This window comes from Hyaena hyaena, unplaced genomic scaffold, assembly GCF_003009895.1.
Source record: "Hyaena hyaena isolate Hyena2069 unplaced genomic scaffold, ASM300989v1 scaffold_1283, whole genome shotgun sequence".
Lineage (NCBI taxonomy): Eukaryota > Metazoa > Chordata > Mammalia > Carnivora > Hyaenidae > Hyaena > Hyaena hyaena.
This window is the reverse complement of record NW_024081919.1, coordinates 360,473-374,742: the sequence shown is the minus strand read 5'-3', so window position 1 is coordinate 374,742 and position 14,270 is coordinate 360,473. Positions and strand designations below refer to the sequence as shown.

Here is a 14,270-nt window from a genome sequence, read left to right as displayed (position 1 = left end):
GAGTGTTTGTTGTGAGGTGCCGAGCGTGTGTGCTCGTGCACTGTTTAGTCTCACAGCCATGCTGTGACCCAGGCAGTATGATTGTTGCCCCAATTTTTATTTGGGAAATAAAAGTTGGGCTCAGAGAAGTTAAGTAACTTTCCGTAGGTCACGCAGCTAATGAGAGTGGCCAGAGACGCAAGCCTCTCGTCACCACCCCCCACGTGCACACTAGCTGCCCTCACACATGCCCACCCACCCACACACACCTCTACATACAGATGTGTGAGCCCCATGAGCATGTACTCAGACAGACATGGAAGATGGAGGACCTGGCTGGTGGCTCTGCCAGTCTCTGCTTCTGGCCATGGTGGGGCTGGGCCATGCTGGGGGCGGGCTGGCTGGAGCAGTGGTTTCTGAGTGAGCTTCCTCCGTACTCCCCCTCCCTGGAGTCCCAGCCCGGGGAACGGGACTCAGGGTGCATCTGCCCCACTCAGAGCCTTCCTGAACTTTGCAGCTTGTGGCTTTGGGGGAGGGAGGCGGATTGTGACCTTTGGGGGTTCCTGCTCTGTGCAGTGCCAGCCACAGGTAGAGGAACAGGAGACTGGCCCAAAAAGCCCCTTCGTTGGGGTTGTAAGAAATGACATTTGGGTGCCCCTCCTGTCCTTCCTTCCCCTGCCTGTCCAAGCTCAGAGCAGAGGCAGGAGTGCAGTCTAGTGGCCTAGATCAGACCACATGGGCAAAGGTTTAGCCTGAACTTGAGATGCCCTCCATGACTCCAAAGCTGGGGGGCCATAAGCCAGGGAGGTGGGACGCAGTGGGAAGCCAGCATCTCTACTACACTGATCTGGGCTCATTCTGTCTCCACCACAGACCAGACTGGCTGTGATACTAAGCCAGGGAGTCACCCTCTCTAGGACTCTGTGGCCTCAAGGGACAGCTTGCAGAAAAGATCCTTCCTTCCTGATGACAGAGGCAGACTCAGCTGTGGGAAAAGCCATGGCCATGGTGGGCGGGGCAGTGGCGGGGCCGCCATGGTGATTGGCCAGAGAGCAGACTGCTCAGAGCTCGCTTGGAACTGGTGGCCAAGGGGTCTCAGCCTTTCCTGCAGAGTGGGCCCAACATGCCCCTACCCCAATAGCAAAGGCCTTCGCTCTTGACCCTCACCTCCCCCTTACTGTACTAGGCCATGTCCACCAGCCCTTCCCTTGCCTTTGTCCTCATTCCACCTGGGCCCCTCTCATCTTGCACTGGCCCAGTGCCCAAGGGCAGCAAGTGAGAACGTGGGCCCCTCTGTCTCCTTTCTTCCTGGGATCCAGCGATCACCCGGGACCCCAAGGCAAAGGCCTGTGTGCCTACTCAGTGGGTGTAGGCAGGTGCCAGGCTCTGAGTGGAGTTTCTGGGTGCCCCCCAGCAGGGATGCCCGGACACCGGCACCTTGTCTTGGGGCTCCAGACCTTGAAAACCCAGACACTCAGGAAAGCTGTCAAGGGTTTTAGCCCACTTTACCACGTCTTAACTGTGTGACTTCGGGTAAATAACTCAGCCTGTCTGGGCCTTGGTTGCTACGTCTGCAAACACCGGGCTGTTAGAAGTATTAATAAAGTGTTTTAGAAGGACTTCAGCTCAGCTCAGTGCTTGGCACTGAACGGCACTCAAATATTGGCTAATATTTTATTATTATTGTTGGCATTATTTATGTTCTCCTATGGGGAAAGTAAGATGTTAGGAGTTAGTCACAGAGCAGGCTCGGGGAATAGAATCTGGAAAGGGTTCCTGACATGGCATGGCCCAGGGCTCTAAATAAAAGGGCTGTCTACCCTGGAATGATTGGTTGAACATGAGGGCCAGCGAACATTTCCATGAAGGGCCAGACAGTAAACATTTTAGGCTTTTTGGGTCAGACGGCCTCTGTTATAGCTGCTCAAACCTGGCATGGTAGCCAGAAAGCAGCCACAGATGGTACATGAGCAAACAAGAGTGGCTGTCTTCCAATACAGTTGTGTTTATGGGCACTAAAACTTAAAGGGCACATAATTTTGCATGTCACAAAATATCATTCTTTAAACATTTTTTTCAGTCATTTAAAAAAATCTAAAGACCCTTCTCGGCCCGCAGGCTGTTGGGACAAAAACAGTAGCTTGGCTCATGGGAGCAGTTTGCCCTCCCCTGATTTAACAAACCCTTGTAATGAGCTTTACTGTGTAACCGGCATTATTCTGAGCACTTTACAAATATCCAGCCATTGAATCTTCATGACAGCCCAGGTTTTTAATTCTTCCTTGATATCTGGAAGAAAGGAAGCACAGAAAGGTTAGGTAACTTGTCCAGGGTCACACAGATAGGAAGGGATGGAGTCATGATTTTGTACGTATGCGGTGTGGTTCCTGAGTCCATGCTCTTGGCGGCTAGGCTGGACCATATCACCCTGTGCTGTTGGGAGTGACCTTAGGAAAGTCCCTCTCCTTCTCCGGGCCTGTTTCCTTATGCAAAATGAGGATGAAGACCCTGCCCCATCTCTAGGACTGTTTGGTGAATAGTCCCGCCCTCTAAGGCCTCACAGCCAAATGCTAATCACAGAAATCATGCAGAATCCCAAGTCCTGAATGTGCCAGAGTGTGGAAAGAACATGTGGGTGTGGGCAGAAGCGCCGTGTAAACTGTGAAGTGCTGGTGTCATGGGGGTGCAGAAGGGAGAGGGTGCAGAAGGGTGCCTGGGTGTGAGAAGGGAGAAGGAAGACAAGCCGGCTGATGGGCTGACTGCTTCCCCCTCCTCTCCTGCCCGTCCAGCCTCACCTGCCTGCGGATAAGGCCCGAGGTGCCCCCGGCCCCGAGCAGCAGCACCTGCTGACCACAGCGCCCAGCTCCAGCAGCAGCTCCCTGGAGAGCTCAGGCAGCGCTGCAGACAGAAGGGTGCCCACCGGGACCCGGCTGCCTGCGCTGGGCACCGAGAAGGCCCCTGGGTCCGGGGAGGCCCGGGCCAGCTCCAGCCACTCAGGTAAGAGGGGGCAGCCCATCTGGCTTCACGCCCTGCCCTTCGTTGTGTTTCTTGCTGGTTTCTGGCTTAGGCGGCCCCTGCTGGGCCTCCCCCGTAGGGCAAGGCCTGAGTGCCTAGCCGGGTACTGGAATGACTGTGTGACTAGCCGTGGCTCGCCCTCCAGCCTCATCTCCCCCTCAGATGCGACGCTGAGCCCCAAGCCTCTTTCATATCTCTGAACCCACTAGATCTCTCCCACCACTGCCCACCTGGGTTCTTCCACCAGAAACACCCCCCCTTCTAGACGGTCCCAGCTTGTTCTTCGAGTCACTGATACCCAGGAAGGGAGTTTTCCTGTCGGGTGTAACATATAAATATTATGTTATCACACAATTATTATATATTCTATAATGCTTATTGTATACTATATACTATTATATAACATATATTATTATAGTATTACATTAGGACCTATTATATTTTATAGATGAGGAACTGAGGCCCAGAGAGGTTGAAGAGCTTGTTCAAGAGCACACAGCTAGGTTACGGAAGAGCCAGGAATACCCCCTGGGCTATCAGGCTCCAGAGGCCTGGGGCGGAACCCTGAATGAATAAATGGTGTGTTCAGGGCTCCACTCACTGTGGTCCATTGCTCAGTCCTTTGGACCTGAAGCATTGGGACCGTGGGGACCTTGTGGGTTCTGGAGAAGCCCAGGCCCCATTTACGCAGCTACGTCTTGCCCTGGACCCGATCTGTGACAGAGGGGCATCCGTGGTGAGAAGCTTCGGTGCCCAGAAGGCCTGGGGCTCTCTTGATGTATTTTGTAGCGACAGGCGAAGTCCACTGGCCCTCGTCTCAGGACGGTGCGCTCAGGTCCTTCCCAGAGGCCTTCCTGGCCGCCCTGGTGCAGTGAGAATCTGAACGGGCTCCTTAGCCCTGCCGAGCCTCAGTTTCCTCAGCTGGAGATGAGCACAGCACCTCCTCGGCAGGGCTGCAACACCTCTTCCTACCTGATTGCAGGACTGCTCCCTCCCCGGCTGTGTGTTCCCCCCAACGGTGTGACGTCTGCTCAGCGTCCTGACCCAGCCTGTGAGCTCCCCGAGGGAGGGACATAGCCTGTGCTCCTAAACCTGTTGACTGAGGGAGCGGAACTCCAAATACAAACCCCTGGGCTTTGTCCGGCTCTTGGTTTCATCCTTCTGATTTCCTAGTGACAGCTCTTCCACTGTCATCCCGGCCCCTTGACCATGTCTGCCCACTCCTCCTCCTCCCCCTCCTCCTCCTCCTCTTCCTCCTCCTCCTCCTCCATTTATTTTGAAAGAGAGAGAGAGATAGAGCATGAGCAGGGGAGGGGCAGAGAGAGAGGGAGGAGAGGGAGACACAGAATCCGAAGCAGGCTCCAGGCTCCAAGCTGTCAGCGCAGAGCCCGACGTGGGGCTTGAACTCACAAACCACGAGATTATGACCTGAGCTGAAGTTGGACACTTAACTGACTGAGCCACCCAGGCACCACCCCCCTACTTTAAAAAAAAAAAAATGTTTATTTTTGAGAGCTATAGGGCGTGAGCGGGGGAGGGGCAGAGAGAGAGGGAGTCTGCCCACCCCTCCTACCCTCTGCCCCTTCTCTGTTCCCCACCCAACTCTCTGGTGTCACCTGCACTCTCTCCCCTTCTCTCCTCCCCTCCCCCCGTCACCTCTCTCTACTGTGGGAACACGTAGCTGTGCCCCTGTGTAGTCCCCCATCCACCCCTGCAATGTCTCATTCACCATGTGCAAAGGCCGTGGTGACTGGGTGACATTTGGGTGCCGTGGAGGCTCAGGGTGGAAATTTCCTTGCGGCGCTATGAGTTCAGCCCTCCCTCCCCCGGCCTGTTCGGGGCTGTTCTGAGGAGAGCAGCTCGCTGTCCCCATCCTGCTTCCAGGGGAGTTGGAAATGCATGTCCATCGGGCCCTGCCCTGCACCCCAGACAGCACGCGTGTCTGGGGGCTTGGAAAGTCCCTGCAGGAGCAGCAGGAGCCACTCTCACTCTTCGAGGGGCTGTCGTGTGTCCCCTCTAAGCTCATCTAGCAGCCGGTCCCTCACCAACTAGTTAGGAAACCCAGATGCCCTAGGGCTGGAAGGTGGGCGGCATCCTGGCCTCAGTGGTGAGGACAAACCACCCCCACCCCATTCTGGAATCTCGGATTTAGGAAATCACAGCCCTACGTAGGCAGCCCTACGTGGAAGAAAAAGGTTTGGGGCGAAAAGAAGAACGTCAGAGCCGGTGTTTCATCTCCACAAAGGAGCAATTTCCAAACCCTTTGATGTTGCTTTCGTGTTACCCAGATAAGGGGCCAGTGACAGAGGACTCTCGCCTTTGCAGAGTCGATGTGGCCAGGACAGCCGAGGCTTCCCGCGCTTACGGGAGAGTAACTCACGCTGGTGGCCTGGTCACCGTTCTGTGATGTGTACTTCCTGTCCCTGCTCACTTCTCTGAGTCTCTGTGGGGAGTATGTTTTGTTCCTGGAGCACCTTCACCTGCTTTATGAACTGGCTCCTCCCATCTATTGGGTGAGCTGGGCCGGGAATTACCTGACAGATGAGGAAACTGGAAATGGAGGCAATGAAGGTTAAGTGACTTGCCCAAGATTACTTAGCGGAGCTGGGCTAGAACCCTGGCCTCTAGGCCCTTGGCCCAGTGCTGTTGACCCTTTTATCTTAGTCTGTCTCTTGGGCAGGTGACAGGCTGTGAAGACATCTTCCTCCAGACCCCTGCCTCACCACCCTCCCCCATCTTGTGTTCAACAGAGCCTTCCTCTGGCGGCCACGGGACCCAGGTCAATGTCACATGCATCGTGAACGTGTGCAGCGGCTCCGACCATGGCTCTCAGTGTGCCTCCCAGGCCAGCTACCCGACGGGGGACGTGGATTCCAGCCCCTCCGGCTCCCCAAATGATGAGCAGGTCCCCTTCTCCAAGGAAGAATGCCCTTTTCAGTCCCAGCCAGGGGCCCCAGAGACTCTGCTGGAGAACCCAGAGGAGAAGCCCCTGCCCCTTGGTGTGCCTGACGCTGGGATGAAGCCCAGTTAGCCAGACCGACTGGCCTGAGTCGTTCCCTGGTCCTTCCAGGCCCCCACCCCCAGGACTCTGGCTCTTTCTGGGCCAAATTCCTTTAGTGGTCTTCACAGCCTCAGCCTTCCTCTCACCTGCTGGCAGAAGGGTGAGGCAGGGAGAACCGTGGAAAACCTCTCCTGTGTGGTGGTGCGCATCCCTCTCAGACGGCTGGCCCGACATGCACGTCTGGGCGGCCTGGAGCTGCCCCCCCCTCCTCTCAGAGCTGTCCCCCAGCCGGTCCTGCGAATTTGGCTTCTGGAACCCTTACTTTGTTTTTTATCCTTGGACATTACCCAGCTCCGGCTTCCTGGGAGGCCCCAGCATCCTGCCTTCCAGTGGGGCCTGCTGGGTAAGAGGGACTCTGGGTGAGTCATCCGCGGAGAAGGGGCGGCGCTTTAGCCCGGGATGCTGAGACTGCAGGATGGTCCCAGCGGGGGCGGGGCATGGGGTGTCACCGATCAGATGGTTCTGTTCAGGAGGGGGCGGCAACCCCTGATGGGGACGGGGGTCCCCCGGCTACCTTGCACCACCTCCAGATCCAGTGCTGCCAGCTTCACCTCCTGCGCAACCGTGCGAACATCAGGCACCCAGAGGGCCCAGCCAAGCAACCTGCATGAGTACTGTCGCTTGGGCAAGATGGCAAACCTCTAACCAAAACCCTTCCAGTTTCAACATGGGGCAATTAAAAAACAAAAATCAAAAACCAAAACCCCACCATGCGTGCAAGGACAGAAGGACAAAGCCAAACTCAGAGTTTGCTGTTCTCTGCTTTTGACCTTCACTCCGATTTACCTACAGCTCCGATGCAAGGCCACACCTCCTATCAGGGAATTTCAGGAACTGGAGATGACCGAGGCTCCCCGCAGCCATCTCCCTCCTCCTACCTCAGCCTGGACCTTCCCCTGCCTCCCCGGGAGGTGCTTTTCTTCCGCTCAACCCCCCTTCACTGTTCCTGGAGTCCCAGGCCCCAGGGAAACCCACGGGGCCACTTGGGTATCGTGCCTGCCATGATCTCAAGTGGATGTGAGATGCTGAGAGCCAGTTTTGTGTGTGTATGTGTCTGTCTGTCTGTGTCATGTGCTGTTGGTCTGTGTAGCCGTGTTGGGTTGAATGGCCTACCGGAAGCAGCTGAAACCAACAGTTTTTGGTGTTTTTTTTTTTTTTTGGTCAAAGGATTCTTTTCCATTAAAAAGTCAGTCTGCTTCCCCCAAACACATGCCCCAGAGCCCTGCAGAGCATGGACCTGTGTGGCCTTGACCCAATTCTGGAAGCAAGAGGGGACTCCTGGAGAAGCCAGTTGGGTCCCAGGTACTTGGATCCCTTATTGAAAAATTCCACTGGACTTGAACTTGGCAGCTGAACTTTCGGAGGGTAGGAGAGTCCAGTCATTACCATGATGAGAAACTAACGGCTTCCCAGAAAATCAGGATTCCCCTGGAGTCAGGATTTCCTACCGCCTGGACTGGCCAGGGTCTCTGCCCACATTGGACGATGGGTGGTGATGGAGCATGTCTGCCCCCTGGTGGACCACCCTGGTAGGACCTCAGGCCTCACTGCCATCTCCCGGGGAAGCTCTGAATTGGAAGGAGACCGTTTCTGGGTGTGTGGCCCCAGTTCCTAGGCTTGCGTGGATCCCAAGACAAGAGTTGCACTGTATACTGGATGGCACACCTGCTTAGAAATAAACGTTTTGTTTCTTACACGTTGACTCCTGGCTCTGGCTTTGGGTCTGAGCCGGGGTTTGTCCGTGGTCTCCTACTTGCTCGCCGCCAGTGTCAGGGGGAGATGGAGTCTTGGCCCCTGTGCTGACCGGACCTGAGAATCACCCCCGGAAGCATAGCTGTCAGCTGAGAGCCTCGCCGCGCTCTCAGGCCCCGGATCACTCAGCTGGCCTCTGACTATGCCCCCATCACGTGCCCTGTCGCCTCAGTGTCCTCAGCTTGCTCTCAGGGTTAACTGGGGTCTCTGCAGACCTGTCCACATGCAGCCCCCCCTTTGCTCACTTCAGGGAGTGAGGCTCTGGCCTCCAGGAGGCTCCAGTGTGGGTGACATCAATGAGGCCCGTCACAGGGGGCTCAGAGGAGCCTGGGGGTGGGGAGGTGCAGTTCTGGGAGCTGCCGCAGGAGGGTTCTGGAGGTGGCCTTTGACCTGTGCCTGAGGTGTGAGCAGTTTTCCAGCACAAACAGCGGGGAGGAGGTTGCAGGCAAAGGGAGTTCATGTAAAAGGCCAGGAGGGGAGAGAGACCCCGGCCCTTGAATTCCTTACGCCGACCCCTGGGTCACTCACCCCTGTCCCTGGGCCACTGCCACGCCCGCAGCACCATTCTGAGTGGTTTCCTGGGCCTCCACTCCTCCCGCAGCCCCGCCCTCCACCCTGTCTATACCCTAGAGCAGGGAAACTCTTCCTGTAAAGAGGCACCTAGTAAATATTTTCCACTTGGGGGCTCTTACAGTTTCAGTCACAACTACCCAATTCTGCTGAAGTGTGAGAGCAGACACGGCGCGTCCACAAATGAGGGTCCGCGCCGTCCACACCACCAGGCAATTCCCTGCTTCTCGGCAGGCAGCGGCGACGTGTCCTACAGAATGGACTCCCTTCTGCAGGCACGGGACCCCCAGGGTAAGTGGGCCCGAGCCCACTTCAGACACCAGTCCCAGGGCCAGGGGGCCACCTGTGCTCCTGAATGACTGGCTGTGTGTCGAGGTTCCCATGACCCCCTCTTGGGGTTCCATTTCTTCTCCAGGGCGGCCCACGGGACTCAGGAGACCGGTTTACTTACTAGAGTCCCCATTTATTGCAAAGACTCTAGAACATACAGACGGGAGAGTTGGCAGAGGGCAAGCTTTATACATGGGAATGGGCTGCAGCGCCTGGTCCCCCTGGGGGTGTGCCTCCTGCCCCACCCCAGCCCCGCCCTGTGTTCACCAATGTGATAGCTGCCCGAACCCTGCCCTCTTAGGTCTCTGTGGAGGCCTTGTTACAGGGGCATGATCGATTAAGTCACTGGCCGTTGGTGATTGATCGAACCTCCAGCCCCCCTCCCCAACCCCGGAAGTAGCGGTCCGACCCTCTAGTCACAGGGTTGAATCCTGGGGCAGCTTTCCCAAGTCAGCTGTGGGTGAAATGGGCTTGTCACGAGTAACAAGACACCCCTTTCACCTGTGTGGCCCTGGAGCTATTTCCAGAACTGAGGACACAAGGCCAAATACTAGAACAAAAGCTACAATGCTCCCATAGCTCTTCTCGCTTAGGAAATTTTAAGCGTTGGAGGGGCTGTGAGGCCAGAAACAGACCAAATATATAGTTCTTATTATACATCACAATATCAGAGGATGTAACTTTGGTGCAACTGAGGGCAGCCTGATGGGGTAACCTGTCAAAACGGGCCACATGCAGCCCCTCCTGCCTCTTTTTTTTTTTTTTTTTTGAGAGCGAGATAGTGGGGGAGGGGCAGAGAGAAGGGAACAGAGGATCCAGAGCTGGCTCCGTGCTGATAGGCTGACAGCAGAGAGCCTGATGTGGGACTCGAACCCACCACCCGCAAGATCACAACCTGAGTCAAAGTTGAGCAGTCAATTGACTGCGCCACCCAGGTGCCCCCTCTTTTTCTTTTTAACCTTGTTGGAGGGACTAGTTTTGCTAAGGCAGGGCTGATGTGGGGAGAGGGGTTGGGGAGGGGGTGACCGCGGTTTTTCTCCGGCTAATTTTCTTTTTTTTTTTATTTTTATTTTTATTTTTATTTATTTCTAGGAGAGAGAGAGAGAGAGACAGCGTGAGCAGGGGAGGGTCAGAGAGAGAGGGAGTCACAGACTGAAACAGGCTCCAGGCTCTGAGCTGGCAGTCAGCATAGAGCCCGACGCGGGGCTCGAACCCACGAACCGCGAGATCATGACCTAAGCGAAAGCCGGACGCTTAACCGACTAAGCCACCCAGGCGCCCCTCTCCGGCTAATTTTCATGCAGCCAGCATTGCTATCGGGCACTCTGATGCACTAGCCCAGAAGTCAAACCTGGAAAAGTCAAACCAGGTGCCCAGGTGAGGCCACGTCCTGTGTGACCCAAGGGAAATTAATTAACTTCTCTGTGCCTCACGCTCCTTATCTGTAAAATAGGATTAAAATAGTACTTCCCTCGAGTTCGGGATTACTTGAGTTCCTATCTGTAAAATGCTTAGAACTATACCTGGCACATGGTAAGTGCTCAATAAATGCTAGGTGCTATTTTGTGTGTGGAGGTGCTGGGATGCGTGAGTCCCAGAGTCAAGGTCCTTTGTCCAGAGCTCATATGCCAGGAAGGACTATGTAGAGAAATACATGTAGACTATGCCGGGGGATGGTATGTGCTACGAAGAAAGATAAAGCAGCAACAACAGGAAGAGAGGGACATGGGTGCTGCTAGCTTGTGGGTGGGGAGAGGAAGTCTCCGAGGAGCTGGTGTTGACCAGAGGCCTCACTGAAGGGCGGGCAGCGCGGCCTTGGGACTCGGGGTGGGCAGGACATGAGGTTGTGAAGGTGGCTTCAGAAAGAAAGGATGTACGGTATTATGTTTTAGTGTGTCGGAGGGGTCCAGGGAGTGTAAGTTCCTTTTTTTTTTTTTTAATGTTTTATTTATTTCTGAGGGAGAGCGCAAGTGGGGGAGGGGCAGAGAGAGGGGGACAGAGGACCTGAAGCCGGCTCCCAGTTGACAGCAGCGATCGGGGCTCAAGCTCACGAAACCAGGAGGTCACCACCTGAGCCAAAGTCAGACACTCAATCGGCTGAGCCGCCCGGGCGCCCCTGGAGTGTGAGAAGTCCCTTAACTTGTCTGGTCTGCGACTTGGGCAACTGAGCTTCAGTTATTTTATCTCCGTAATCACCCCAGGAGTTGGGCAGAGTACCCATTATCCCCGCTCTGCAGAGGAGGGCACCTGGGGCAGAGCCGGAGGTTTGATGCTTATCTAGACTCAAGTTGAGAGCACAGCCTGTTTCCCGTGGGAGGCTCCTGATAACCAGCTCCTTAGAATTTCACCAGAAAGTCAACTGCGGCCTGGCTTTAAAGGGCAAGTACTCAATCTCTCTCTCTCTCTCTCTGTGTGTCTCTCTCTCTCTCTCTCTTTCTCCTGGGACTCCCCTGCCCTGCCTGGAGCTCCATAATCAAAAGCCAGCAAGCAGGGCAGTATCTGGAAAGCTGGGAAACTGAGCTGAGAGGCTGCTTGGGAGGAGACCCTGGATTATGTCCTGACCACCGGAGGCCCGGCAGCGTGAACCTAAACTAGCCACTGTCCTCCTCTGGGGCTCAGAATCTCCATCTGTAAGACAAGGGGGCTGCCCTGAGGTGTGGTCTGTCCTTGCACTTCCCGCAGGGCTGTCTCCATCTTCACAAGATGTTCTGGACCTGCGCCGTCACCTATGGAAGCCACTGGGCGTGTGCAGATATCGGGGACCCGAGTGCGGATATCGGGCACCCGAGTGCAGCTAGGCCAGACTGAGATGTGGGTTCTACATCTCAATACAGAGTACCGAATTTTGAAGACTTAGTGCAAAACATATTTATAGAATATTAATAATGTTATATCAATTGTGTATTGGCATATTTTGGAGATGTTAGGTAAATATTAACAATTATACCAATGTCTTTCCACTCTAATGTGAATACTAGAACATTTAGAATTATGTACGGTTTGAACTATAGGTTTATCAGACAGTTAAATGCCTTCAAGATCTGATGAAATTACTTTATAATTTAAAATCACAACCTCTTGGGGCGCCTGGGTGACTTAGTCGGTTAAGCGTCCGACTTTCGCTTAGGTCATGATCTCGCGGTTCGTGGGTTCGGGCCCCGCGTCGGGCTCTGTGCTGACTGCCGGCTCAGAGCCTGGAGCCTGTTTCAGTCTGTGACTCTCTCTCTCTCTGACCCTCTCCTGCTCACGCTGTCTCTCTCTCTCTCCTAGAAATAAATAAAAAATATTAATAAAATAAAATAAAATAGAATCACAACCTCTTCCCCCCCCCCCCCCCGCGCCAAGATCCCTACCTCCCCTATGGGGACTCTTACAGTTCTTACCATCTGCTCCAATATTGTATAATTTATGTCTCTGTTATATGTATATGTATATTTTAAATGTTTGCTTATTTATTTTGAGAGAGCGAGCGAGCTCAGGGGAGGGGCAGAGAGAGAGGGAGAGAGAATCTCAAGCAGGCTCTGAGCTGCCATCGCAGAGCCTAATGTGGGGCTTGACATGGGGCTCTAACCCACGAACCGTGAGATCATGACCTGAGCCGAAACCAAGAATTGGATACTCATCCAACTGACCCACAGCCACCCTCCCCCATCTCTGTTATATCGATTGCTTATTGTCTGCTCCTCTTGCTAGAACATAAGCTTCCCTAAGGCAGAGTTTTGCTATTTTGCTTAGTGATGTAGCCCCAAGTGCTTAGAATAGTGCCAGGCACATGGTAGGTGCTCAATAAATGGTGAATGGATGAATGTCGACATAATAAATATGGGGGTTCCATTGTTGCCAAATCTTCCAATTTTTCTGGAAAGGCTCCAAATCCAGATTTTCATGTATAATCTCCAACTTTTTTTTTTTAAAGTTCATTTATTTATCTTAAGAGAAAGAGCATGTGGAGGAGGGGTAGAGAGAGAGAGAGAGAGAGAGAGAGAGAGAGAATCCCAAGCAGGCTCTGCACCGTCAGCACAAAGCCCCATGTGGGGCTCGATCCCAAGAACCCTGAGATCATGACCTGAGCAGAAACCAAAGAACAGAGGATCAACTGACCGAGCCACCCAGGCTCCCTAATCTCTAGCTTTTTAAATGTTAGAATTCTAATTATTTTAAAGCCATTGTGTGGGCCACAAGAAACATTTCTGCAGCATCCAGACCTCTCTGGTCTAGAGGATTCTGGAGGCTCATAGACACTAGGCTAGATGAGGAAGGGCCTGATGGAGTGCTGGGCAGGCCCCTCAAATCTGGCCTGTCCCAGAAAACTTGCCCCTTGTGGGCCAACAGGCATCTGAGGGACTAGGGTGAGTGGTGGCTGAGGGACACCTCCCATTTCATGCAGCCCCTCACTTGTGTGTCTGTAGCCTGCAGATTCAGGGGTCACAGCATGGGTGGGGACCAAGAGAGGACTTTCCCTGTGACCCACACAACCCCTTCCTCTCTGCCAGGTCAACATTTGACCTCTCTGTCCCCTAGCTCCCCCATAACAGGAATAGCTTTTATGAAGACAGATAGCATAGGGCAGTGGGCTGGTGCGGGAAGGGCTGAGGCTGTGTTAGAACGGGCCGCAGGCTGTCAGTAGGGTCTGGATCGCCACGGCCTCTCTGTGTGATCTGAAGCCCCATCTTCTTTCTTGTCCTCAGCTTCCCCTTGTGAACAGTGAGGGCTTTGAACCAGCTTGCCATCTCCAAACCCATCACGTGGATGGCTGGGACTCCCGGTGGACTTACTGAATTAGAATTGGGGGGGTGGGGGGCGTCTTCCCATTAGGCTTCCCCCGGCCACCCATCTAAAATGGTACCTGCCCCCTTCCTACCTTGCTCTGTTGTGTTAATTTCCTCTTTGGTGCCTATAACCATCGGGTTCACTCAATATATTTTACCCTGATTTTGCTTTTCATCCCCTCTCCCTCTCTCCTGGTATGTAAACCCCATGAAGGCAGAGATTTTTAACATATCACCTTTGGGGAGGAATAATTGACAGAAAACACAATTTAGCCATTTTAAGTGTGCACTTCAATGAATTGTGACAACTATACACAGCCTTTTGACCACAACAGTCAAGATATATAGATCATCACCCCCAAAAGTTCCCTTGTATCTCTTCTCTTTTTCTTTTTGTAAATTAAAAAAAAATTTAATCTGTATACCTAATATGACATGGGGATCAAACTCATGACCCTGAGATCGAGAGTCACATCCTCTACAGACTGGGCCAGCCAGGCGCCCCCCAACCTTGGGCCCCTTCTTAGGCCATTTCTCTCCTCCAGTCCTGGTCCCTAGCAACCACTGGTCTGCTTGTGCCATTCTAGTTTGGTCTTTCCTGGATGGGGTGCTTGGGTGGCTCAGTCGGTTAAGCATCCAACTTCCACTCAGGTCATGATCTCACGGTTTGTGGGTGCCAGCTCCGTGTCGTCCTCTGTGCTGACAGCTCAGAGCCTGGAGCTTGCTTTGGATTCTGTGTGTGTGTCTCTCTCTGCCCCTCCCCCATTTGTGCTCCGTCTCTTTCTCTCTCAAAA

At 53.9% G+C, this 14,270-nt stretch overlaps 1 protein-coding gene across 1 annotated transcript in view; it reads left to right on the top strand.

Annotated features, from left to right (window-relative positions):
• The window catches only part of TNFRSF1B (TNF receptor superfamily member 1B), a 33,571-nt gene extending 25,820 nt beyond the window's left edge, over nt 1-7,751 (top strand). The window contains exons 9-10 of the mRNA XM_039223155.1: nt 2,769-2,976; nt 5,745-7,751. Of these exons, the coding sequence (XP_039079086.1) occupies nt 2,769-2,976; nt 5,745-6,025 (489 nt within the window). The 3' untranslated portion in view covers nt 6,026-7,751. The remainder of the gene's footprint in view (nt 1-2,768; nt 2,977-5,744) is intronic.
• The last annotated feature ends 6,519 nt before the right edge of the window (nt 7,752-14,270 follow it).